Consider the following 27,542-nt stretch of genomic DNA (forward strand, 5'->3'; position numbering starts at 1 on the left):
TGCCGCAAGTATGAAAATAGCCTAAATGAGATTTGACAAATTTCCTGCACACTTTGCTTTTTTTTTTTTCTTGCGGAAATTAAAAGGCTACTTTCACACTAGCGTTCGAGCGGGTCCGTCTGATGTTTCATCAGACGGATCCGCTCCTATAATGCAAACGCTTGCATCCGTTCAGAACGGATCCGTTTGCATAACAGTTTATTTCAGATCTGATTTTTCACTTCGGAAAAACTCAGATCCGACAGTATATTCTAAACACAGAAGCGTTTCCCATGGTGATGGGGACGCTTCAAGTTAGAAATATACTGAGAACTGTGTACATGACTGCCCCCCTGCGTGCCTGGCAGATGCTGCCAGGCAGCAGGGGGCAGACCTCCCCCCCCTCCTGTATTTAACTTATTGGTGGCCAGTGCGGCCCCCCCTCCCCCCCCAGTATTAATTGTAACCAGTGCGGCCCCCCTCCCTCTATATTCATGGTGGCCAGTGTCGGATATTAAATATGAGCAGTGCGGTCTCCCCCTCCCTCCCTCCCACATGTATTAAATATGAGCAGTGCGGTCTCCCCCTCCCTCCCTCCCCAGTATTAAATATGAGCAGTGCGGTCTCCCCCCTCCCTCCCCAGTATTAAATATGAGCAGTGCGGTCTCCCCCCTCCCTCCCTCCCCAGTATTAAATATGAGCAGTGCTGCCTCCCCCTCCCTCTATTCATTGGTGGCCAGTGCGGATTCAAAGTATTGTGATCAGTGCGGCCTCCCCTCTCTCCCCCCCCCCCCCCCCCCCATCATTGGTGGCAGCGGAGAGTACCGATCGGAGTCCCAGTTTAAATCGCTGGGGCTCCGATCGGTTACCATGGCAGCCAAGACGCTATTGCAGTCTTGGCTGCCATGGTTACTTAGCAACAAATAGAATCATTATACTTACCTGAAGAGCTGCGATCTATGTGACCGGCCGGGAGCTCCTCCTACTGGTAAAGTGACAGGTCTGTGCGGCGCATTGCCTATAGACCTGTCACTTACCAGTAGGAGGAGCTCCCGGCCGGTCACATAGATCGCAGCTCTTCAGGTAAGTATAATGATTCTATTTGTTGCTAAGTAACCATGGCAGCCAAGACTGCAATAGCGTCTTGGCTGCCATGGTAACCGATCGGAGCCCCAGCGATTTAAACTGGGACTCCGATCGGTACTCTCCGCTGCCACCAATGATGGGGGGGGGGGGAGAGGGGAGGCCGCACTGATCACAATACTTTGAATCCGCACTGGCCACCAATGAATAGAGGGAGGGGGAGGCCGCACTGCTCATATTTAATACTGGGGAGGGAGGGGGGAGACCGCACTGCTCATATTTAATACTGGGGAGGGAGGGAGGGGGAGACCGCACTGCTCATATTTAATACTGGGGAGGGAGGGGGAGACCGCACTGCTCATATTTAATACTGGGGGGGGAGGGAGGGAGGGGGAGGCCGCACTGCTCATATTTAATATTGGGGAGGGAGGGGGAGACCGCACTGCTCATATTTAATATCCGCACTGGCCACCGATGAATATAGAGGGAGGGGGGCCGCACTGGTTACAATTAATACTGGGGAGGGAGGGGGGGCCGCACTGGCCACAATAAGTTTAATACAGGAGGGGGGGGGGGTCTGCCCCCTGCCTGCCTGGCAGCACCTGCCAGGCAGCAGGTGGCAGTCATGTGCCACAGTTCTCAGTATATTCTAACTTGAAGCGTCCCCATCACCATGGGAACGCCTCTGTTTATAATATACTGTCGGATTTGAGTTTCACGATGTAAATCCAAATCCGATGGTATATTCTAACCTAGAGGCGTTCCCCATGGTGATGGGGACGCTTCATTTAAAATATACCATCGGATTGGAGAAAACTCCGATCTGATGGTATAATCCTGACTTTACATTGAAAGTCAATGGGGGACGGATCCGTTTGAAATTGCACCATATTGTGTCAATGTCAAACGGATTCCGTCCCCATTGACTTGCATAGTAAGTCTGGACGGATCCCGTTTGGCTCCGCACGGCCAGGCGGACACTGAAACGCTGCAAGCAGCGTATCGGGTGTCCCGTCTGCTGAGCGGAGCGGAGGACAAACCGGTGCCAAACTGATGCATTCTGAGCGGATCCGCATCCACTCAGAATGCATTGGGGCAGTACGGATCCGTTCGGGGCCGCTTGTGAGAGCCTTCAAACGGAACTCACAAGCGGAACCCCGAACGCTAGTGTGAAAGTAGCCTTAACAAAACAATAAGACCAGGCACTCAAAGTATGTAGTCAAAATGAGAACTATTTAATTTATCTCCCTAAAATAGCCAATAACTTCATAAAATAATCAATATATAACAGCAGCATAAAAAGTCACATATAAATAAATCACATAGGTAGCAGCAATGGGTACTCATCAAAGTGCAAAGGTGTGGATAATAGCAGCAATGAATAATCAAAATCCAAAATGTGGAAAACTGCAATCCATGTGTTAGATATTTATTGCAATAGTCCTCTTATATAATCGCATGTCTGGATAACACTCTTAGGCCTCATGCACACAACCGTTTTTTTTTTAAGGTCCGCAAAAACGGGGTCCGTAGGTCCGTGACCGTTTTTTCGTCCGTGGGTCTTCCTTGATTTTTGGAGGATCCGTCCTGAATTACAATGCAAGTCAATGGGGACGGATCCGTTTGACGTTGACACAATAAGGAGCAATTGCAAATGGATCCGTCCCCCATTGACTTTCAATGTACAGTCAGGAGGTCCCTTTTATATACCATCGGATCGGAGTTTTCCTCCAATCCGATGGTATATTTTTGACTTGAAGCGTCCCCATCACCATGGGAACGCCTCTATTTTAGAATATACATCGGATTTGAGTTAATTGTAAAACTCAGATCCGACAGTATATTCTAACAAAGAGGCGTCCCCATGGTGATGGGGACGCTTCAGGTTAGAATATACTAAAAGAACTGTGTACATGACTGCCCCCTGCTGCCTGGCAGGTACTGCCAGGCAGCAGGGGGCAGACCCCCCCCCCCCCCCCCCCCTGTATTTAACTCATTGGTGGCCAGTGCGGCCCCCCCTCCCTCCCCTGTATTTAACACATTGGTGGCCAGTGCGGCCGGCCCCCCCTCCCTCCCCTGTAGTTAACACATTGGTGGCCAGTGCGGCCGGCGCCCCCCCCCCTCCTCTGTAGTACTGTAGATTCATTGGTGGCCAGTGGGCCTCCCCCTCCCTCCCCCTCCTAATTAAAATCTCCCCCCTATCATTGGTGGCAGCGGAGAGTACCGATCGGAGTCCCAGTTTAATCGCTGGGGCTCCGATCGGAAACCATGGCAACCAGGACGCTACTGCAGTCCTGGTTTGCCCATGGTTACTTAGCAATTTTTAGAAGCATTATACTTACCTGCGAGCTGCGATGTCTGTGACCCCGGCCGGGCGCTCATCCTACTGGTAAGTGAAAGGTCTGTGCGGCGCATTGCTTATAGCACAGACCTGTCACTTACCAGTAGGAGGAGCGCCCGGCCGGACACAGACATCGCAGCCTCGTAGGTAAGTATAATGCTTCTAAAAATTGCTAAGTAACCATGGCAACCAGGAATGCAGTAGGAGATTTTAATTAGAAGGGGGGGGCCCACTGGCCACCAATGAATCTACAGTACTACAGGGGAGGGAGGGTGGGCCGGCCGCACTGGCCACCAATGTGTTAACTACAGGGGAGGGAGGGAGGGGGGGCCAGCCGCACTGGCCACCAATGTGTTAACTACAGGGCAGGGAGGGAGGGGGGGCCCACTGGCCACCAATGTATTTAAAACTGGGGAGGGAGGGGGGTGTGCCCCCTCCTGCCTGGCAGCACATGGTCTCTTACAGGGGGCTATGATACGCACAATTAACCCCTCAGTGCAGCACCTGAGGGGTTAATTGTGTGGATCACAGCCCCCTGTAAGAGATCGGGTGCTACCAGGCAGCAGGGGGCAGTCATGTACACAGTTCAAAGTTTATTCTAACTAGAAGCGTCCCCATCACCATGGGAACGCCTCTGTGTTAGAATATACTGTCGGATCTGACTCAGCTCTGAAAAAGCTTTTATGCAGACGGATCTGCGGATCCGTCTGTGTGAAAGTAGCCTACGAACGCGGATGCCAATCTTGTGTGCATTCGTGTTTTTTCACGGACCCATTGACTTGAATGGGTCCGTGAACCGTTGTCCGTCAAAAAAATAGGTCATATTTTTTTGACGGACAGGAAACACGGATCACGGATGCGGCTGCAAAACGGTGCATTTTCCGATTTTTCCACGGACCCATTGAAAGTCAATGGGTCCGCGAAAAAAAAACAGAAAACGGCACAACGGCCACGGATGCACACAACAGTCGTGTGCATGAGGCCTTAAATGAACGGATTCTTAAATGATCGTGCTCTTAAATAATCGTGGTTCCGTATTGAGTCACTGCTGACTTTCAGCAGCGCATAAGTAAATGTCACAAGTCCTTAAGGAAGACACAGAGGACAAAGAGGCACAGTGCGGTAACGTACCAAGGTGGAGTCCCACCTATTATTGCAACTGTGTTGATGTTACCTCAATCTAGTCGGTGTCCTCTTGTCTTTATACGGGCTTGGAAAGTTCGCAATGAGCCAGATATCAACTGACTATGCGCTTGTTGGAGCTTCGTGTCATCAGCTAACTTGCTGTGACTTTTAAATCTGCAGCATGTCAATTGTTTGTACAAATCTGCACCTTCTGTGGAGGGGTTTTGCCATAGACTTCAATGTTTTTTTTTTTATATAAACTGAAAATCTTCACCAAAACCGCACGAAAACTGCAATAAATAGTAGCGATCGACTGATATAGAATTTTTTAGAGCCGATACCGATAACCTGTGAACTTTCAGCCCGATAGCAGATAACTTATACCGATATTCCCTATTCACCCTAATAGAGCTCTATGAGGGTAAATAGGACTTCACACTCTCCCTGCTGCTCTGTGCATAGTACACACAGCAGGAGGGAGATTACCATGACAGCCTCAGTAGCGTCGTGGCTGCCATGGTAACCGATCGGAGCCCTGCGATTACACTGCTTGGGCTCCAATCAGAACTGCCACCAATTAAATTACTTAGGTTGGGGGGGCTCTGGGGCCACTGCCACCAATGACTCTAATCCTGGGGGGGGGGGGGCACTGCGCCACCAATGATGATTAACCTTTAATACAGATACGGGAGGCGAGTACAGCCGGCATCCGCTTCCTGTATTAGTATTAAAATTATCATTGGTGGCACAGTAGCCAGGCACCTGCTATGCTGGCTGCTTGACTCTGGGGAGGACACTCAGGAGGAGGAGGCTGCTGCCGTTTGCCGAGCACACTCCCCTGTCGCTCCTCCTGCTTTAATATTAGCCAGACATTCATTGGTGGCAGTGGTGCGGGCAGCTTCAGAGCCCACAAATTTTTTTGGGCTCTGCAGCGGCCGCGTCAAAGGAGGGATTCCCTCCATCCCTCCGTCCTCCTCCACTGACTCTGGCCACTGCACATGGCGGCGCGCGCCAAGCGCCATGTGTTCTCATAAGCGAGCAGCGCTGGACGCATTATCGGCATATCGGCAAGGTTAGATGCCGATACCAATAACTTTGAAAATCATGAATATCTGCCGATAATATTGGTAAATCCGTTAATCAGTCGATCCCTAATAAATTGTTCGCCTTTATCTGTGTTTTCTGTGCAGATTTTCTGCACACAAATCTGCATCATGTGTAGGTACCCCAAGGCCAACTGCACACGAGTGCGGCTGAACGCACATAAGATCCTCACAAATTTCTGGGGGTATTACTATGTATTACAGAAGTAGAGAAACTGAAACTTTGAAATTTGCTAATTTTTCCAAATTTTTGTTAAATTAGGTATTTTTTGGTGCAAAAAAAAAAATTTTTTGGACTTCATTTTACCAGTGTCATGAAGTACAATATGTGACGAAAAAACAATCTCAGAACGGCCTGGATAAGTCAAAGCGTTTTAAAGTTATCAGCACTTAAAGGGACTCTGGTCAGATTTGCAAAAAATGGCCTGGTCCTAAGGTGTAAAAAGGCTGTGTCCTGAAGGGGTTAAGGAACCAAAAGTAATGGGACAATTGGCTTCTCAGCTGTTCCATGGCCAGGTGTGTGTTATTCCCTCATTATCCCAATTACAATGAGCAGATAAAAGGTCCAGAGTTCATTTCAAGTGTGCTATTTGCATTTGGAATCTGTTGCTGTCAACTCTCAAGATAAGATCCAAAGAGCTGTCACTATCAGTGAAGCAAACCATCATTAGGCTGAAAAAACAAAACAAACCCATCAGAGAGATAGCAAACATTAGGCGTGGCCAAAACAACTGTTTGGAACATTCTTAAAAAGAAGGAACGCATCGGTGAGCTCAGCAACACCAAAAGACCTGGAAGACCACGGAAAACAACTGTGGTGGATGACCGAAGAATTCTTTCCCTGGTGAAGAAAACACCCTTCACAACAGTTGGCCAGATCAAGAACATTCTCTAGGAGGTAGGTGTATGTGTGTCAAAGTCAACAACCAAGAGAAGACTTCACCAGAGTTAATACAGAGGGTTCACCACAAGATGTAAACCATTGGTGAGCCTCAAAAACAGGAAGGCCAGATTAGAGTTTGCCAAACGACATCTAAAAAAGCCTTCACAGTCCTGGAACAACATCCTATGGACATATGAGACCAAGATCAACTTGTACCAGAGTGATGTGAAGAGAAGAGTATGGAGAAGGAAAGGAAATGCTCATGATCCTAAGCATGCCACCTCATCAGTGAAGCATGGTGGTGGTAGTGTCATGGCGTGGGCATGTATGGCTGCCAATGGAACTGTTTCTCTTGTATTTATTGATGATGTGACTGCTGACAAAAGCAGCAGGAGGAATTCTGAAGTGTTTCGGGCAATATTATCTGCTCATATTCAGCCAAATGCTTCAGAACTCATTGGACGGCGCTTCACAGTGCAGATGGACAATGACCCAAAGCATACTGCAAAAGCAACCAAAGAGTTTTTTAAGGGAAAGAAGTGGAATGTTATGCAATGGCCAAGTCAATCACCTCACCTGAATCCAATTAGGCATGTATTTCACTTGCTGGAGACAAAACTGAAGGGAAAATGCCCCAAGAACAAGCAGGAACTGAAGACAGTTGCAGTAGAGGCCTGGCAGAGCATCACCAGGGATGAAACCCAGTGTCTGGTAATGTCTATGCGTTCCAGACTTCAGGCTGTAATTGACTGCAAAGGATTTGCAACCAAGTATTAAAAAGTGAAAGTTTGATTTATGATGATTATTATTATTATATCCCATTACATTTGGTGCCCTAACAAGTGGGAGGCACATATGCAAACTGTTGTAATTCCTACACCATTCACCTGATTTGGATGTAAATACCCTCAAATTAAAGGGTTTCTATCACTTGGTATCACATATTTAGGTGTCAGACACTAGCGATCCGCTAGTGTCTGCTCTAACAAACCATCCTAATATGATAGGTTTTGGGGCAGCCGTTTTGCTAAAATAACAACTTATATCTATATGCTAATGAGCCTCTAGGTGCTATGGGGGCGTCATTAGCACCTAGAGGCTCCGTCTACCTTCCTAAACTGCCGCCGCCCAGCGCGTCCCTCCAGCCCGCCCATCTCCTGCTGAATGCGATCCTCTCCGTGCGCGTCTCTGTTCTGCGCATGCGCAGTGAATGTCTGACCGCTTCCCTGCTCAGACATCTCCACTGCCCCTGTTCCTCGGAGCACTATGATGTCATCGGCGCAGGCGCAGTGGAGATGTCTGAGCAGGGAAGCGGTCAGACATTCACTGCGCATGCGCAGAACAGAGACGCGCACGGAGAGGATCGCATTCAGCAGGAGATGGGCGGGCTGGAGGGACGCGCTGGGCGGCGGCAGTTTAGGAAGGTAGACGGAGCCTCTAGGTGCTAATGATGCCCCCATAGCACCTAGAGGCTCATTAGCATATAGATATAAGTTGTTATTTTAGCAAAACGGCTGCCCCAAAACCTATCATATTAGGATGGTTTGTTAGAGCAGACACTAGCGGATCGCTAGTGTCTGACAGCTAAATATGTGATACCAAGTGATAGAAACCCTTTAAAGCTGACAGTCTGCAGTTAAAGCACATCTTGTTTGTTTCATTTCAAATCCATTGTGGTGGTGTATAGAGCCAAAAATGTTAGAATTGTGTCCATGTCCCAATATTTATGGACCTGGCTGTATTACGGCATAAGGATGCTTTCACACAGGTTTTTAGTGGTGTTTTTCGGCACATCCACTGCATAGTGGTGTTTGTCGTGTGTTTTCTCCAGTAAAAACACTGGCTCCTGATGTCAGCTGAAGGTCTATGGGAAGTATGAAACACAGGACACACAAGTTTTTTTAGCTACTGGCATTTCTGTTCTTTAGATGCCGTTCTTTGTCTTTCTGGTTTCTTTTTAAAAAACGCAGCACGCTGGAGCTCTGGCTTTTTTTTGGGCCGATTTGACATCCCCTACTGTATAGGGATATAAGAGTATGAACAAAAACGAAAGCGGTTACTCTGCCATTTTTACAGCCCAATAAAAAACACCAGACAACCTCTGTCAGTTATCAGGCTCAGGAGCTGGTCATTTGTATTTAAGTTTTATATGATGGACATACATGTATAGACTTAGGGCTCATGCACACGAAAGTGTGCCAGCCGTGCCCGTATTGCGGTCCGCAAACATCTGGTCTGCAATATATGGGCATCAGCCATCAGGCATCGGCCTCTTTCACTTGAATGGGTCCGCAATCAGGGAGGCACAGAGCAGAAGGCCACAGAAGCACCACGGAGTGCTTCTGTAGCATTTCGGTCCGTGCCTCCGCATCACCAAAAAGTGAACATGCTCTCTTCTTTGCGGTGCGTGTGGACAGATCGCGGACCCAATTTACGGTGCCCAATCCATGTCACGGGCGGCACACGTTTGTGTGCATAAACCCTAATAATGAAGTGTGTGCGATATTTCATCTTATTCTTGATTTTCATTTGAAATGCTGGGAGATTTGACTTTTACTTCGGGAGATTGTACTATACTTTGTTTTCTGTTCTTATTGGATCTTGTGAATCGATGCGCTGCATTTCCTCCTCGCCGTGTCTTAGTAGCATCACATAATGCATATTAGAACTTTATGATAACAAATGGCGGCTTCTCTAATGCATTTGCTTCTGTGATGAAGGTGTGCGTTTACTGGAAGTGTATGGCATGCAGGTACAACTAAAAGGGTTGCATCATATTTTAATTGACTTTCTAATCTAATAACGGCAGCAGCCTGGTATTAAAACTTACTGTGGTGGTTCAGATTCGTCGGTAAGAGCTTCCCTCCTCCTCCCTTTCCTCACTTTTCTGTGTGCAGAATTCAGCCTCAGCTATTTCACTTCTGTCTCTGAAGCCAGTGAGAGAAATCACAGGGGAAAATGTATTAGTACTGGTGCACTGTAAGAACAGAAACGGGGTAATGCATTAGGTGCGCCGTGCCAGAGAAGTGGAGAGTTGTTGGCTGTTTTATTGGCGTAGACTTTTGCAACAAATTTATACAATTTTTGCGACACTTTGGCATTTTCCACCCCAGACTTGATATCCTCTGCATCGCTGGAGGTTACGAAGCGCCTCGTCATAAATTGAGTGCGTCCTCCGGCAGTCCATGTGCCTAGAATGAATTCTAGACCAGTTCATAGAAGAACCACTCCTTTTTGGAAACTGGCAGGGGAAGCGGTAAAACACTATTTTGCACAAAAAATTTTGTGCAAATTTTGTTTGAAAAGTTGCAACCCCTAGTCCTCCGGTGGAATATACACTCACAGCTCCTTTATAATAAGATTAGACTTTAGACTGTAAAATCACCAGGTCATTTCTTTGCGACATTTGGTAAATTCGCCTCAAAAAGAATCAGACGCTCCAAAAAAAATATTTAAAGTCGATACATTACCCCATAGAATTTCCCCGGCATGCTCCAGATTCATTGACTGGACGCACAACATGTTGATGAATTCGGTACAGTATACAGGTCAGACCTTGCATTTTTCATCTGACACTTTTCTAGCTGTGTAGACAAATGTTTCATGCTTGGTGCAACTCTGAACCCCTGAACCTATTTTTCTTAAATGTATTAAAGATGTAGCAGTGACATCATAACTATAACCTTCAGCTTGAATGTAAAAAACTGGAGTAAGGGCTCTTTCACACTTGCGTTGTCCGGATCCGGCATGTACTCCACTTGCCGGAATTACACTCCGGATCCGGAAAAACGCAAGTGTACTGAAAGCATTTGAAGACGGAACCGTCTTCAAAATGCTTTCAGTGTTACTATGGCACCCAGGACGCTATTAAAGTCCTGGTTGCCATAGTAGGAGCGGGGAGCGGGGAGCGGCATACTTACCGTCCGTGCGGCTCCCGGGGCGCTCCAGAATGACGTCAGAGCGCCCCATGCGCATGGATGACGTGTCCAATGCGATCACATGATCCATGCGCTTGGGGCGCCCTGACGTCACTCTGGAGCGCCCGGGGAGCCGCACGGACGGTAAGTATGCTGCTCCCCCGCTCCTCACTACACTTTACCATGGCTGCCAGGACTTTAGCGTCCCGGCAGCCATGGTAACCATTCAGAAAAAGCTAAATATCGGCTCCGGCAATGCGCCGAAACGACGTTTAGCTTAAGGCCGGATCCGGATCAATGCCTTTCAATGGGCATTAATTCCGGATCCGGCATTGCGGCAAGTGTTCCGGATTTTTGGCCGGAGCAAAAAGCGCAGCATGCTGCGGTATTTTCTCCGGCCAAAAAACGTTCCGTTCCGGAACTGAAGACATCCTGATGCATCCTGAACGGATTTCACTCCATTCAGAATGCATGGGGATAATCCTGATCAGGATTCTTCCGGCATAGAGCCCCGACGACGGAACTCTATCCCGGAACAGAATAACGCAAGTGTGAAAGAGCCCTAAAAGTACATTCATAAATCTTACCCAATTTAACCACCTCTAAGCCACTTTACACACACAGGATTCAAATCCAAGATTCTTGTAGTTTAGCATCCTGTTCTTCATATCTGCTTGTCTGGCACTTTAACCCCTTAAGGACACATGACGTATCGGTACGGCATGTTTCCCGAGTCCTTAAGGACACATGACGTACCGGTACGTCATGTGTTGTTCCGATCACTGCCGCCCGGCCAGCTGTGATCGGAACAAGGTGCCTGCTCAAATCATTGAGCAGGCACCTCGGCTAAATGCGCGGGGGGGTCCCGTGACCCCCCCATGTCCGCGATCGCAACAAACCGCAGGTCAATTCAGACCTGCGGTTTGTTGCGCTTTCTGCTGTTTCTGATCGCCGCGGTCAGGGACCGCAGCGATCAGAAACTTTAGTGTGCCGAAAATATATTTTTATCACCCCCCCTGCACCTCTGAATGATTTTAGCCCGGTGGGAGGTGCAGGGGGGGTGTTGCGGGCGGTGGGGGCGGTGCGGGAGGCGGGCGGTGCGGCAGGCGGGATCGCGATCCCCCGCCCGCCTCCGATTGAATAATCGTTGGTGTAGAGTGGGTATACCAGGGTGCTAGCACATTGCTGGCACCCTGGTATAAACGGCTGACATAGGTGATGCGATGTCAGCTGTTTAACCCTTTCCATACAGCGGTCCGTACGGACCGCTGTATGGAAAAAGTTAACAGTAAGAGGGAGCTCCCTCCCTCTCCAATCGGGGGGCTGCTGTGCCTTTGCAGCCCCCCGATGGGAGAGGGAGAGAGCTCCCAGACAGCCCCTTGCCAGCCCCGTCCTCACCCTTCCCCGTCTGCGCAGTTCTGAGCAGACGGGGAAGGTTCCCATGGCAACAGGACGCCTCTCAGGCGTCCTGCTGTCCATGGTGCTGAACAGATCTGTGCTGAAAGCATAGATCTGTTCAGTGTAAGTAAAATACAGTACAGAACAATATATATTGTACTGTACTGTATTATACAGACATCAGACCCACTGGATCTTCAAGAACCAAGTGGGTCTGGGTAAAAAAAAAAGTGAAAAAAAGTGAAAAAAATGTAAAAATCAAAAAACACATTTATCACTGATTAAAAATTAAAAAAATAACATTCCCTACACATGTTTGGTATCGCCGCGTCCGTAACGACCTGATCTATAAAACGGTCATGTTACTTTACCCGAACGGTGAACACCATAAAAATAAAAAATAAAAAACTATTATGAAATTGAAATTTTGCTCACCTTACTTCCCAAAAATTGTAACAATCAAATCGTCATCTCATCCCGCAAAAAATGAGACCCTACTTAAGATAATCACCCAAAAACTGAAAAAACTATGGCTCTTAGACTATGGAGACACTAAAACATAATTTTTTTTGTTTCAAAAATGAAATCATTGTGTAAAACTTACATAAATAAAAAAAAAGTATACATATTAGGTATTGCCGCGTCCGTATCGACCGACTCTATAAAAATATCACATGACCTAACCCCTCAGGTGACCACCGTAAAAAAAAAAAAAAACTGTGTAAAAAAGCAATTTTTTGTCATCTTACGTCACAAAAAGTGTAATAGCAAGCGATCAAAAAAGTCATATGCACCCCAAATAGTGCCAATCAAACCGTCATCTCCTCCCGCAAAAAATGAGACCCTACTTAAGATAATCGCCCAAAAACTGAAAAAACTATGACTCTTAGACTATGGAGACACTAAAACTTTTTTTTGTTTTAAAAATGAAATCATTGGGTAAAACTTACATAAATTAAAAAAATGTAATACATATTAGGTATTGCCGCGTCCGTGACAACCTGCTCTATGAAATTACCACATGATCTAACCTGTCAGATGAATGTTGTAAATAACAAAAAAAAAAAACGGTGCAAAAAAAGCTAATTCTTGTTACCTTGCCGCACAAAAAAGTGTAATATAGAGCAACCAAAAATCATATGTACCCTAAACTAGTACCAACAATACTGCCACCCTATCCCGTAGTTTCTAAAATGGGGTCACTTTTCTGGAGTTTCTACTCTAGGGGTGCATCAGGGGGGCTTCAAATGGGACATGGGGTCAAAAAAAGAGTCCAGCAAAACCTGCCTTCCAAAAACCGTATGGCCTTCCTTTCCTTCTGCGCCCTGCCGTGTGCCCGTACAGCGGTTTACGACCACATATGGGGTGTTTCTGTAAACTACAGAATCAGGGCCATAAATAATGAGTTTTGTTTGGCTGTTAACCCTTGCTTTGTAACTGGAAAAAAAATATTAAAATGGAAAATCTGCCAAAAATGTGAAATTTTGAAATTGTGTCTCTATTTTCCATTAAATCTTGTGCAACACCTAAAGGGTTAACAAAGTTTGTAAAATCAGTTTTGAATACCTTGAGGGGTGTAGTTTCTTAGATGGGGTCACTTTTATGGAGTTTCTACTCTAGGGGTGCATCAGGGGGGCTTCAAATGGGACATGGTGTCAAAAAAACAGTCGGCGCACCTTTCACTCTACGCCCCGCTGTGTGGCCGTACAGTAGTTTACAGCCACATATGGGGTGTTTCTGTGAACAGCAGAGTCAGGGCAATAAAGATACAGTTTTGTTTGGCTGTTAACCCTTGCTTTGTTAGTGAAAAAAATGGGTTAAAATTGAAAATTAGGCAAAAAAATGAAATTCTCAAATTTCATCTCCATTTGCCAATAACTCTTGTGCAACACCTAAAGGGTTAACGACGTATGTAAAATCAGTTTTGAATACCTTGAGGGGTGTAGTTTCTTAGATGGGTCACTTTTAGGGAGTTTCTCCTCTAGGGGTGCATCAGGGGGCTTCAAATGGGACATGGTGTAAATAAACCAGTCCATAAAAATCAGCCTTCCAAAAAACCAAACGGCGCACCTTTCACTCTACGCCCCGCTGTGAGGCTGTACAGTAGTTTACGGCCACATTTGGGTATTATCTGTAAACAGCAGAGTCAGGGCAATAAAGATACAGTCTTGTTTGGCTGTTAACCCTTGCTTTATTAGTGGAAAAAATGGGTTAAAATGAAAAATTAGACAAAAAATCAAATTCTCAAATTTCCTCCCCATTTGCCAATAACTCTTGTGCAACACCTAAAGGGTTAACAATGTATGCAAAATCAGTTTTGAATACCTTGAGGGGTGTAGTTTCTTAGATGGGGTCATTTTTGGGTGGTTTCTATTATGTAAGCCTCGCAAAGTGACTTCAAACCTGAACTGGTCCCTAAAAATTGAGTTTTTGTAAATTTCGGAAAAATTTCAAGATTTGCTTCTAAACTTCTAAGCCTTATAACATCCCCAAAAAATAAAATATCATTCCCAAAACAATTCAAGCATGAAGTAGACATATGGGGAATGTAAAGTCATCACAATTTTTTGGGGTATTACTATGTATTACAGAAGTAGAGAAACTGAAACTTTGAAATTTGCAAATTTTTCCAAATTTTTGGTAAATTAGGTATTTTTTTGTGCAAAAAAAATAATTTTTTTGACTTCATTTTACCAGTGTCATGAAGTACAATATGTGACGAAAAAACAATCTCAGAATGGCCTTGATAAGTCAAAGCGTTTTAAAGTTATTAGCACTTAAAGTGACACTGGTCAGATTTCCAAAAAATGGCCTGGTCCTTAAGGTGAAAATAAGCCCGGTCCTTAAGGGGTTAAATCTGTGTTTCAATGTATCCCTTTGTTGTCATCACTGATGTCATCAATTTCCCTTTCTCAGGCTAAGTTGGAAGAGGTTTTTCCAGCATTTTTCTTATCCAGCCTGTTGGAGCTCTCAAACTTCAGTCTGAAACTAGCATATGAAACTCCTTCATACGACTGCAAAAATATTGAGCTTACTAATTTAAATGTACAGTACTAGAGTAATCTTTTATAAAAAAAAAAAAAAATTAAAGATTTATCATTTTCATTTAACTTTTTATTTTATTTTTCTTGCAGGTTTTGACTATCCTTGAGTGATATATAAATAGAGAAGCTGCTGCAGGATGAAAAGATGGCAGCTCCGCTTATTGCACCACCCGGCCCTCATAGCTTCAAAGCATTTACCCGTGAATCCTTGGCTGCTATTGAAAAACGCATAGCCGAAGAGAAGAAGAAAAAGCCACCAAAGCCGGACAGTAGCCACAGAGACGATGACGAAGACAATAAACCAACACCAAACACTGACCTGGAAGTAGGCAAAAATGTGCCGTTTATTTATGGCGATGTTCCTGGGAAACATATTGCTGTGCCAATCGAAGACTTAGACCCTTTTTATTTAAACCAGAAAGTGAGTCCAAAGGAAATAATTCTGAGGAATTACAGGTTCTTGTAGTTGAGATGCTTTCAACCACAGTGAGATTGGTGATAGGTCTTACTGGTGTCATTGCAACCATACTGGATGTACGGATGGGAATTCGGCAACATAAAGTATTGGTATTCTGTGGACAGGGTTTGCCTACAATAGAGATTGTTCTTAAGAACCCACAGCTATCAGGGCTTCCATTTATTGGTTTGGGTTTATTTGCTACTTGTCAGTAATGTCTAATGATGTGATTAGTTTTATCATATCTTATTTTTCTTTGGAAGACATATGCCACGTTTTTATTGGTGCTAATATTTCTTTTTTTATTATGAATAACCTTTTTGCTTTTAAAAGTAACATTTAACCTTGGTCACTTTAAGTGGTGTGAAACGCTAATTCCATTCATAGTAAATACATATATGGAAGGCTCTAGACCAGGGATGCCCAACCTGCGGCCCTCCAGCTGTTGCAAAACTACAACTCCCAGCATGCCGGGACAGCCTACGCCTATTAGGGAATGCTGGGAGTTGTAATTTTGCAACAGCTGGAGGGCCGCAGGTTGAGCATCCCTGCTGTAGACATATTTAAAGGGGGTTTGCCACTTCAGCAAATAGCATTTATTATGCATCGAAAGTTTCCATGGTTACGGCCACCCTGCAGTCCAGCAGCATGGCTGTGCTTGTACAGTATAAAAAAAAAGTACCAGCCTACGTGAGCTCCCACGGTCCCGGCCATCAGAGAGGCTGGCGTTTTTTCTTATAGTGTGCAAGCACGACCACTACTGTTGGATTACAGGTGGTTGTAACCATGGAAACGAGAAGTGTATAATGTGATAGAAAAATGAACCAAGCCAGCAAAGGAGGCAATATGGAAAATCACAATACATTGTAGTAAGTGCCTTGTATCAACTTTTCTACCTGATAAATGCCACTTGCTGAAGTGAGACAGCCCTTTAAGAGCGCCCCCGGCCAACTATCAGTGACTGAGAGCTATGTACATATGTATACACACTCATGCACACAAACGTATTTTCGGTTTGCATTTTTTACGGATCAAATGCGGACCCATTTATTTCTATGGGGCTGCAAAAAAATATGGACAGCACACGACGTGTGGTGTCCGCATCCATTTATCATGTAGAGAAAGCTAATACAAGCCACTTACTAATGTATTGTGATTTTCCATTATGCTTCCTTTGCTGGCTTGGTTCATTTTTGCATCACATTATACACTGCTCGTTTCCATGGTTACAACCACCCTGCAATCCATCAGTGGTGGTCGTGCTTGCACACTATAAGAAAAAATGCCAGCCTCTCTGGTGGAGCTCATGTAGGCTGGTACTTTTTTCTATGGTGTACAAGCACCAGCCATTGCTGCTGGACTGCAGGGTGGTCGTAACATGGAAACTTACTCTGCCTAATAAATGCTATTTGCTGAAGTGCAAAACCCCTTTAGAATGCTTTAATATATATGCCAGAGCTTTATAGGCCGAGTGATAACTAGCTGCAGGCATTCAATAGCATATGAGCCTAACTATTCTGAGCTGGGTGCGGACATTTCCTGGGTCTGGTTGGTAAAATGAGTTCTGACCAGTTAAGGCTACTTTCACACCTGCGCGCTTTCCCTTTCCGCTATTGAGATCCGTCATAGGATCTCAACAGAGGAGGAAAACGCTTCAGTTTTGTCCCCATTCATTGTCAATGGGGACAAAACTGAACACTGAACGGAACGGAGTGCGCCAGAATGCATTCTATTCAGTTTCATTGCGTTCCCATGATGCACACAAAAGTGCTGAAAACAGCGTTTCTGAGTGCGTCCTGAGCAAGACGGATCCAATGTAAGTCAATGGAGACGGATCCGTTTTCTCTGACACAAAAGAAAACGAAAGAATAGCTATGACAGATCCCTCTCTAAAACCATTGTAAGTAAATGGGGACGGATCCGTTCATAACGGATGCAGACGGTTGTATTATCATGACGGAAACGTTTTTGCTGATCCATGACAGATCCAGCAAAAACGCAGATGAGAAAGTAGCCTAAATGAGTTGCAGTCCTGTATTACGGTTCTAAAATAATTTTTGTAAGATGTGGATAAAAAAATGGAAGAGATTCAACTTCCCATTATGACTTTTCTTGTAGGTCCCCCTCTGCTTTTGAGTCTACTTTCACACTAGCGTTTCTATTTTCTGGTATGAGATCCGTCATAGGGTCACAATACCGGAGAGAAAACCACTTTGTTTGTGTCCCCGTTCATTGTCAGTGGGGACAAAACAGAACTGAAGGGAACAGAGTGGCCCCAAAATGAATTCCTTTCCGTTTGGTTGCGTTCCCATACCGGTTTTCAATCTGTCATGGGATGGATCCGTCATGGACCCACAATGTAAGTCAATGGGGACGGATCGTTTTCTCCTGACACAAAAGAATACGGATCCGTCCCCTATTGACTTTCACATGGAGTTCATGACGGATCCGTCTTGCCAATGTTAAGGATAATACAACCGGATCCGTTCATAAAGGATGCAGACGGTTGTATTATCTGTAACGGAAGCATATTTGCTGATCCCTGCCGGATCAGGCAAAAACGCAAGTGTGAAAGAAGCTTTAGAAATACTGACTAAAATACACAAGTGTGAAAGTGGCCTAACAGCCAAGATGAGTTGTTTAACCTTCTTAGGGTAGGTTCCCGTGTGAAGGATTAGCTGTGGATTTGCTGTTGAGGATTTTTATGCGGCAGATCTGCAGCGTTGTACAGTTGTACAGTTTTTAGCAGAAAAAAATATGCAGCAGAAATTGACCTGTAGTGTGGATTTAAAATCTGCTGCATGTTAATTTGTACAGTGAATTTAATTGTGGATTTTACCCTTTCCAATGCAAAAAAATAAATCTGCTTCTAATCTGCAGCATTTCAACAACAAAATCAGCAACAGAAAATTCACGTGTGAACCTACTCTTAACGTGTGCCTACACTTTCAGATAATTTTTAAGAATATGCAGCCGTGTGTGCAATAGCATTATTTCTGACCATTATATGATTGTATATGAATATATTCTACATTTTTAGCAGTTTTTACCTCTGTAGGCTCTATCTAATTTTCAGTTCTACCTGACCTAGTAGGTGGAGACGAGCTGCTATGTTGTTTCCAATACAATGTAAAAAAAAACCAAGAGGATCTGCTCCTTAAGGCCTCATACACACAACTGTATGTGAAATGAATGCAAAATAAAGGATCCGTTTTTATTTTTCTGTTCTTCTGACAGATCAGTAGAACAGAAAACTAAACGGTGATCTGAACTCGGCCTTTGTGTGTGAGGAAAGAAGATCAAATCACAGGCAACTATGGCCAGCAGTTGCCTGTTTAAATACCCCACCTCCAGGAAGCACACGACACCGGTGCTGACACCGATTGGCCCGGCGTCCTTGCTCCCTGTAGGCCAACCAGTTCCACTGTCCGTAGGGCTTGTTGCCACAGCGATGGAGCGATACCAGCTTCGCAGTAATAGTGTGTCTGGACTTGTTGCGGGAGCGTGCCCAGGTAAGTACACGACAGATATAATCTATCATAGAGAAGTACTAAACAGTAGTATTGATGTAAATACTGTATATCACTTAAAGGGGTTGTCTGAGCTTTTTCTATTGATGGCCTATCCTCAGGATAGGTCACCAATATCAGAGCTGCAGGAGTCTGACCCCCCGGCATCCCCACCGATCAGCTGTATGAGGAGACGTTGCGCAGTATACACGTGCCATCTCCCTTCTCTCTTCCTGTCTGCTGCTGTTCCATAGACATAGCAGCAGCAGACAGGAAGAGAGAACGGAGACGGCATGGGTGTAGGACCCCCGCAGATCTTATATTGATGACCTATCCGAGGGTAGGTCATCAATAGAAAAAACCCAGACAACCCCTTTAAGTAGAGATAAAACACTTACTATTAGCTGTTGCAGCCTCTGCAGAGACCATAGACTTCTGATTTTGTTGAGACTAGTCTAATGTGCATGGGGTCTAAGCTGTTTTTACTCCTGGTTTCTCTAAATGCTGTGCTGCATACTTGAAATGTTGACTTTTAATTTTTTTTTCTTAGAATAACACTTGCATGCAAATTATGTTTGTGCAATGACTTCTGCACAGTGGAATAGTATACTCCTACTTCCATGGCCATGCTTTCCTGCCGCTCCATGACAGTACGGTGAAAGGTGTTTTGTATACCTGACTAGTTTGAGAGGTTTTACTGGAGGTATATGTTTCCGACTTTGTTTTGACTTCAGCAGCCCTGTGGATAGTCCATTACAGATCACTAGTGTTCTGTATGTAATGCATTTCTATGTGTATGTCCCGCAGATTCATGTTAAGGGACTCTATATGCCTTTGAAAAACTTTAAAGGGATTCTGTGACCTAATCTGAGCATTTTAGACAGCTGAGATCAGGTTATAGACTCCTTTGCCCACATTACAATGGTACCTTTATTTATTCTGTCCCTCGCCGAGATCTTGAAAAATAGGCTTTTTAAACTTATGCTAATAAGGTTCGGCAAGTGCCAAAGGGGCGGCATTACTGCCGCAAGTGCCCAGGCCCCTCAGCGATGTGCCCAGAAAAACACACCTCTTTCACCCCTCTGACCCGCCCCTATTTCTATTATTACCTTCTCCTCTGCCTCCCAGATCTCGTGCCCGCGCGCTCCACACTTCTCCTGCACCTGCGCACTGCTGTGCCCATTATGGGCAAAGGAACAGGTAATTGGACTGCGCATGCGCCGGTCTTTAGCGCACGATCCAGCGGGCGGAAGTCACCAGCGGCACCAGGGGACTGCAGTGAAGCAAGAGAAGTGTGATCAAAGCTTTAAAGGGTATTCAAGGAATTTTATATTGAAGAGGGTCCAACAGTCTGCACCCCTGCCAATCCATTTGCTTCACAGTTGGCTTTAAGCTATTCATCTATTCTTTCAGCCACAATTGCAAAATACTTGAACATTGGCATTAGAGTTGAGCGAAGCGAGCTTTGGATGCTTAATCCGAAGTCGCTTCGTTCAAAACTTGAGAATAATACTGTACAGAGATTCGTCTCCGTACAATATTGGAATGTATGGGCTCCAATGAGCCGAAGTTGTTTTTACACAAAGTTGCGTGTGACTTTATTGAATAACTTTGGTAGTTAATTTTTTAAGTGGAAAACCACTTTAAAACTTGAAACCAAACTCGGCTCTGGTTCCGACTAGTACCTGAGCTTTTAAGACGTATAGCGAAAGTCCATAAAATTAGTTTTTCTCGGACGTTAGAAGTTTTAGGGTTTTAGAAGCAATTTTTTAAAATTTTCAAGAAAATGTTCAATACCGACTTTTTTAGTGACCGATTCAGGAAGTCACTTTGAGGGGCTTACATAATAGAAACCACCCATAAATTACCCCATTTTAGATACTAGATTACACTTCAAATTATTCAAAACTCTTTTTAGAAACTTCAACATTGTGAAGGTGAAATTTAAAAATGTCATACTTTTTTGGTAGATTTTGTCATATTTATTTTTAGAAACTACACCATTCAAGGATTTTTTCAAGGGGTATAGTAAGCAGTTTGACCCAGCAGGCATTTCACAGAATTGAGAAACACGTGGCTGTGCTAATGAAGAATTACACACTTTATTATTATTTTTTTTTTACAATAAAATTTCGCTTTAGGCCCAAATTTTTCATTTTCACAAGGGGTAATAGGTGAACATGCACCCGACAATTTATTACCCATTTTCTCCTGAATACAGCAACACCGCATATGTGGTCGTAAACTACTGTATGGGTGCACTATATTAGCAGAAAAGGTGCGCCATATGGCTTTTAGAGAGCAGATTTTGCTGAAATATTTTTTGTGGGCCATTTTGTATTTCAACAGACTGTGCGGTACCCCTACAGAGGAAATCTCCCCAAAGTGACCCCATTTTGAAAACTGCACCCCCAAGGAATTTTTCAAGGGGTGCACTTTGACCCAACAGACGTTTCATTGAATTTAGAAATACTTGTCTGTGAAAGTGAAAAATTCCTTTATTTCCTAATAAAATGTTGCTGTAGCTAGAATTTTTTCATTTTAACAAGGGATAGCAGTGGAAAAAGCAGCACAAAGTTTGTTACCCATTTTCTCCTGAATACAGTAATACTCCATATGTGGTTGTAAACAGTTGTATGGGCACACTGCCGGGATCAGAATGGAAGAAGCACCATTTGACTTTGGAGGGCATATTTCACTGGAATGGTTTTTGGGCATAGTGTTGCATTTGAAGAGACCCTGAGGAACCCCTATAGTGGAAAACCCCCAAAAGTGACCCAGTTTTGAAAACTAAACTCCCCAAGGAATTTTAAGAAATGTAGTGAGCATTTTGACCCCACAGATACAAAAATTATTGCATATCAGATGGTGCAAAGTGAAAATTGCAATTTTTCCACAGATTTTCCATTTGAGTACCCATCATGTGCCAGGGTGAACAGTCAGCCCTCTTATTAAGCTGTGCTTCCTGGTTTTAGACATCCTTCATGTGGCCCTATTCTTTTACCTGAATGGTTAAGAGGATCCGGAACTTCCTGCTGGCCACTCTGTACATAGGGGTTTAATGAAAATTATTTTTAACCAGTTGTCTTCTGAAGCCTGCATGTTTTCACAGGCAATACAGGCTTCTCAGTTCCATTTAGAGTGAAATGTGTCAGATAAGTTGTCTCATAGCCCAATGTGTAGCCTTAAATATTTGATGCAAAGGTGTCAATAGCCTTCAAGTCTGAACATGAAGGGGAAGGGGAGCGTACTTTCAACAGAAAGACTTTCTCTGCTGCAGCTGTAGTCAAAGCCCCCCTGTGTGTATAGACCTCCCACACATTTCACAAACTGCGAGTTCTACTTGAATGCTTCTGCACCACTTTAAACTCTTCCCACCCCATGAATGTACCACAGCATCATGGGGAACTATGTAGTTCCCACAAATTTACATGATAGTACATTACAGTGATTTTGTGGACACAGTATTCTTTAGCCGACTGCCAGAATCAGAGATAACTCTGATCCCGACACCCCTTAGATACTGCAGTCAGTGCTGTACATGGCTCCCATTGTAACCCCATTGGCCCATCTGTGATGTGAACACAGGTTGCCAACGGGCTCCAATGGCAGCCGGGGCCTAAAAATGCCTTCTTTCTACACAATTTGGCTTTCAAAGTGGCAGAGTCTACTATAATGCCTGTTAGCATTAAGCTGACAAGCTAGAATACACTGTAATACCGAATTATTACAGTGAATTCTATGAGTGATCATGCTGATAGAAACTCTAGTGCCTAAGGCCTCATGCACACGACCATATGTAGTCCATTTGCGGTCCGCAAAAAATACGGATGACGTCCATGTGCATTCCGTATTGTGCAAAACGGAACAGCTGGCCCCTAATAGAACAGTCCTATCCTTGTCTGTAATGCGGACAATAATAGGACATGTTCTATTTTTTTGCGGAACGGGAATACAGACATGCGGAAACGGAATGCACAAAGAGCAATTTCCATTTTTTTTTGCAGACCCACTGAAATTAATGGTTCCGCATATGGTCTGCAAAAAAAAATTGAACGGACTTTGAAAGAAAATACGTTCGTGTGCATGAGGCCTAAGAGGGACTAAAATAAAAAAAATTTAAATATTTAAAAATACTAAAGAGAGAAAAAGCAACCTCTCTTCTTCCATTAAAATATTGTATAGAAATGTACAAATAATTTGTATTGCACTGTTTGTAACGGCCTGAATTGTACCGTGATTGTGTTATTTAGCCTGCGAGATCAATCACATAAAATATTCCAGAAATGCAGATTTTTTTCATCTGGTCTTGGAAAGGCAGAATATGAAGTGATCAAAAAGTTTTATGTACCCCATAACAGTACCAAAGAAAATTTCAACTAATTCTGCAAGAAAATAAGCCCTCATGCAGAATAGTTGACGGAAAAATATGGTGTATATGGTGATAGAAAGTAATAAAAAAAAAATTGTAAATCGTCAAAGTCATTTCACACCATTTTGCATAAATCGGTAGTACAGGCAAATATAAAACAAAGTTTGTAATACATCTTATCCAAGAAAGATACCTTGTTCTTCTTTTATCACCTCTTCATTTTCTTAGGGGAGCAGTGAAGGGCAGAGTGAGCAGACATGACTTAGGCTACTTTCACACTAGCGTTCGGAGCGGGTCCGTCTGATGAAACATCCGCTCCTATAATGCAGACGTTTGCATCCGTTCAGAACGGATCCGTCTGCATTATAACTTAGAAAAATTTCTAAATGTGAAAGTAGCCTGAGCGGATCCGTTCAGACTTTACATTGAAAGTCAATGGGGGACGGATCCGCTTGAAGATTGAGCCATATGGTGTCCTCTTCAAGCGGATCCGTCCCCATTGACTTCCATTATAAGTCTGGACGGATCAGCTCGCCTCCGCACGGCCAGGCGGACACCCGAACGCTGCAAGCAACGTTCAGGTGTCCACTCACTGAGCGGAGCGGAGGCTGAACGCTGGCAGGCGGATGCATTCTCAGTGGATCCACCTCCGCTCAGAATGCATTAGGGCCGGACGGCTGCGTTCTGGGCCGCTTGTGAGCCCCTTCAAACAGAGCTCACAAGCGGACACCTGAACGCAGGTGTGAAAGTAGCCTTAGCAGCTAATAGTCAGTGTTACAGTATATATGTCAGCCCAAGTGCTTTATTCACATCTGTATTGCTTAGGCATCTCTATAATGTCCTATATGGTACTTCTGATTAATTAGGAAGCAAAATCTGTCTCTTTGTATACTTTATAGGCAGACATAATAACCACCTAGTTGTTACACACCAGCTCAGGGCAACCGAAAATTATAGATGCAGTCTGCAGAGGAGAAAACAGCTACAAAATGCCAAATATAAGGCTGCTTTCACAACTGCGTTAGGTGCGGATCCGTCTGGTATCTGCACAGATGGATCCGCACCTATAATGCAAACGCTTGTATCCGTTCAGAACAGATCCGTTTACATTACCATGAACAAAAAAATAATGCAAACGGATCTGTTTTGACTTACACTGAAAGTCAATGGGGGACGGATCCGTTTTCAATTGCACCATATTGTGTCAGTGAAAACGGATCCGTCCCCATTGACTTACATTGTAAGTCAGGACGGATCCGTTTGGCTCTGCATCGTCAGAGCAGAATGGAGGCTGAACAGAGGCAAACTGATGCATTCTGAGCAGATCCTTATCCATTCAGAATGCATTGGGGCTAAAATGATCCGTTTTGGACCGCTTGTGAGAGTCCTGCCTGAAAGGGATCTCGCAAGCGGACCCAGAAACGCCAGTGTGAAAGTAGCCTAAGTCATATAATGGTCAGATATAGTGTTATCACTCATATATACGGCAGCGTATTCTGAAAAGTTATCTGAAAGGACAGTTTTTATTGTTTAAAAGTAGTAAAACTAATACTAATTAAATAATCCAGCAGTTATGAAGTTTTATTATCTGTTGACCGATCAGGTACTGAGGTCATCAGTATCTGAGCGGTGGGGCTTTGACAACCGATACACCCGCCAATCAGCTGTTTGAGAAGACATCAGCGTTCGCGGTAGTGCCTAGGCCTTCTCCAGCTTTTCCTGGGCCAGAGACGACATGTTCATTGGTCACATGACCTAGGTGTAGCTTAGTCCCATTGTAGTGAATGGGGCTGAGTGTGATGCCAAGCACTATACAACGTACGGCGCTGTGCTGGGTGAGCAGGGAGAAGGCCACGTGCTAATGTGAGCTCTGCTATCTTTTTAAACAGCTGATCCACGGGGGTCCCAGGTGTTGGATCCCCACCAATGAGATACTGAAGACCTACCAGAGGATAGGGGGTTAAGCTAAATTGCCCTTAACTCAAGTAAACTTATTTTTTGCATAATTCTCAATTTACCCATGAAACTTAAATGAACAGCTCTCGGCATATCTCGGCATGCTTGTATTATACACTGCTCAAAAAAATAAAGGGAACACAAAAATAACACATCCTAGATCTGAATTAATTAAATATTCTTCTGAAATACTTTGTTCTTTACATAGTTGAATGTGCTGACAACAAAATCACACAAAAATAAAAAAATGGAAATTACATTTTTCCACCCATGGAGGTCTGGATTTGGAGTCACACTCAAAATTAAAGTGGAAAAACACACTACAGGCTAATCCAACTTTGATGTAATGTCCTTAAAACAAGTCAAAATGAGGCTCAGTAGTGTGTGTGGCCTCCATGTGCCTGTATGACCTCCCTACAACGCCTGTGCATGCTCCTGATGAGGTGGCGGACGGTCTCCTGAGGGATCTCCTCCCAGACCTGGACTAACTCCTGGACAGTCTGTGGTGCAACGTGACGTTGGTGGATAGAGCGAGACGTGATGTCCCAGATGTGCTCAATTGGATTCAGGTCTGGGGAACGGGCGGGCCAGTCCATAGCATCAATGCCTTTGTCTTGCAGGAACTGCTGACACACTCCAGCCACATGAGGTCTAGCATTGCCTTGCATTAGGAGGAACCCAGGGTCAACCGCACCAGCATCTGGTCTCACAAGGGGTCTGAGGATCTCATCTCTGTACCTAATGGCAGTCAGGCTACCTCTGGCGAGCACATGGAGGGCTGTGCGGCCCTCCAAAGAAATGCCACCCCACACCATTACTGACCCAATGCCAAACCAGTCATGCTGGAGGATGTTTCAGGCAGCAGAACGTTCTCCACGGCGTCTCCAGACTCTGTCACGTCTGTCACATGTGCTCAGTGTGAACCTGCTTTCATCTGTGAAGAGCACAGGGCGCCAGTGGCGAATTTGCCAATCTTGGTGTTTTCTGGCAAATGCCAAACGTCTTGCACGGTGTTGGGCTGTAAGCACAACCCCTACCTGTGGACGTCAGGCCCTCATATCACCCTCATGGAGTCTGTTTCTGACCGTTTGAGCAGACACATGCACATTTGTGGCCTGCTGGAGGTCATTTTGCAGGGCTCTGGCAGTGCTCCTCCTGTTCCTCCTTGCACAAAGGCGGAGGTAGCGGTTGCTGGGTTGTTGCCCTCCTACGGCCTCCTCCACGTCTCCTGATGTACTGGCCTGTCTCCTGGTAGCGCCTCCATGCTCTGGACACTACGCTGACAGACACAGCAAACCTTCTTGCCACAGCTCGCATTGATGTGCCATCCTGGATAAGCTGCACTACCTGAGCCACTTGTGTGGGTTGTAGACTCCGTCTCATGCTACCACTAGAGTGAAAGCACCGCCAGCATTCAAAAGTGACCAAAACATCAGCCAGGAAGCATAGGAACTGAGAAGTGGTCTGTGGTCACCACCTGCAGAACCACTCCTTTATTGGGGGTGTCTTGCTAATTGCCTATAATTTCCACCTGTTGTCTATCCCATTTGCACAACAGCATGTGAAATTGATTGTCACTCAGTGTTGCTTCCTAAGTGGACCGTTTGATTTCACAGAAGTGTGATTGACTTTGAGTTACATTGTGTTGTTTAAGTGTTCCCTTTATTTTTTTGAGCAGTGTATCTCCAGCTTTACATTTCATACGTTGCTGTCTTTGCCACCCTTGCCCAAGCATCTGCTGTAAACCGGTCTGGAAAATATAGCTGTGTGCTTCCTGGAAATGTGATAAGTTTGTCCAATTCTAAAGAGTGTGTGTCATTCCTTCCCCGTGATTCATCCTTGTCCGACCATCTGGTGACATCAGCTTTATCGCTGTCATTTGTAGGAAGTACGTGTCCTTGTATGGACCGGGTTAGCAGACCACTGATGTGCTTGTGGCCATCTTCTAGAGCTGATGTGGTAAGAAGAAGCTGTGAGCTTAGGGACGTCTTTTAGAAGGAAAGCTTTTTGTCTCTGAAGCATAGACAGAGATGTTTCTGCATCTGACCAAGCGTGCTGACAGGGTCACACAATGTACGCTTGTGGTCTGCTGTCTGTGCACAGGTATAGCAAGAGCCCTGCTGAATGGGATTAGGCCTCTTGCACACAAACGTTATTTTTTTTACGTTTAGGCTACATGCACACGACCGTATGTGTTTTGCAGTCCGCAAATTGCAGATCCGCAAAAAAAAACTGATGACATCCGTATGCCATCCGTTTTTTATGCGGATCCATTGTAACAATGCCTAAAACGGACGAGAATAGGACCTGTTATATTTTTTTTGCGGGCCTACGGAATGGACATACGGATGCGGATAGCACATGGTGTGCTGTCC

At 44.8% G+C, this 27,542-nt stretch overlaps 1 protein-coding gene across 1 annotated transcript in view; it reads left to right on the forward strand.

The window, feature by feature from the left end:
- SCN8A (sodium voltage-gated channel alpha subunit 8) overlaps nucleotides 1-27,542 on the forward strand; it is a 206,508-nt gene that overhangs the window by 45,872 nt on the left and 133,094 nt on the right. The window contains exon 2 of the mRNA XM_040425907.1: nucleotides 14,964-15,294. Within this exon, the coding sequence (XP_040281841.1) occupies nucleotides 15,019-15,294 (276 nt within the window). The 5' untranslated portion in view covers nucleotides 14,964-15,018. The remainder of the gene's footprint in view (nucleotides 1-14,963; nucleotides 15,295-27,542) is intronic.

This window comes from Bufo bufo, chromosome 3, assembly GCF_905171765.1.
Source record: "Bufo bufo chromosome 3, aBufBuf1.1, whole genome shotgun sequence".
Taxonomy (NCBI): Eukaryota; Metazoa; Chordata; class Amphibia; order Anura; family Bufonidae; genus Bufo; species Bufo bufo.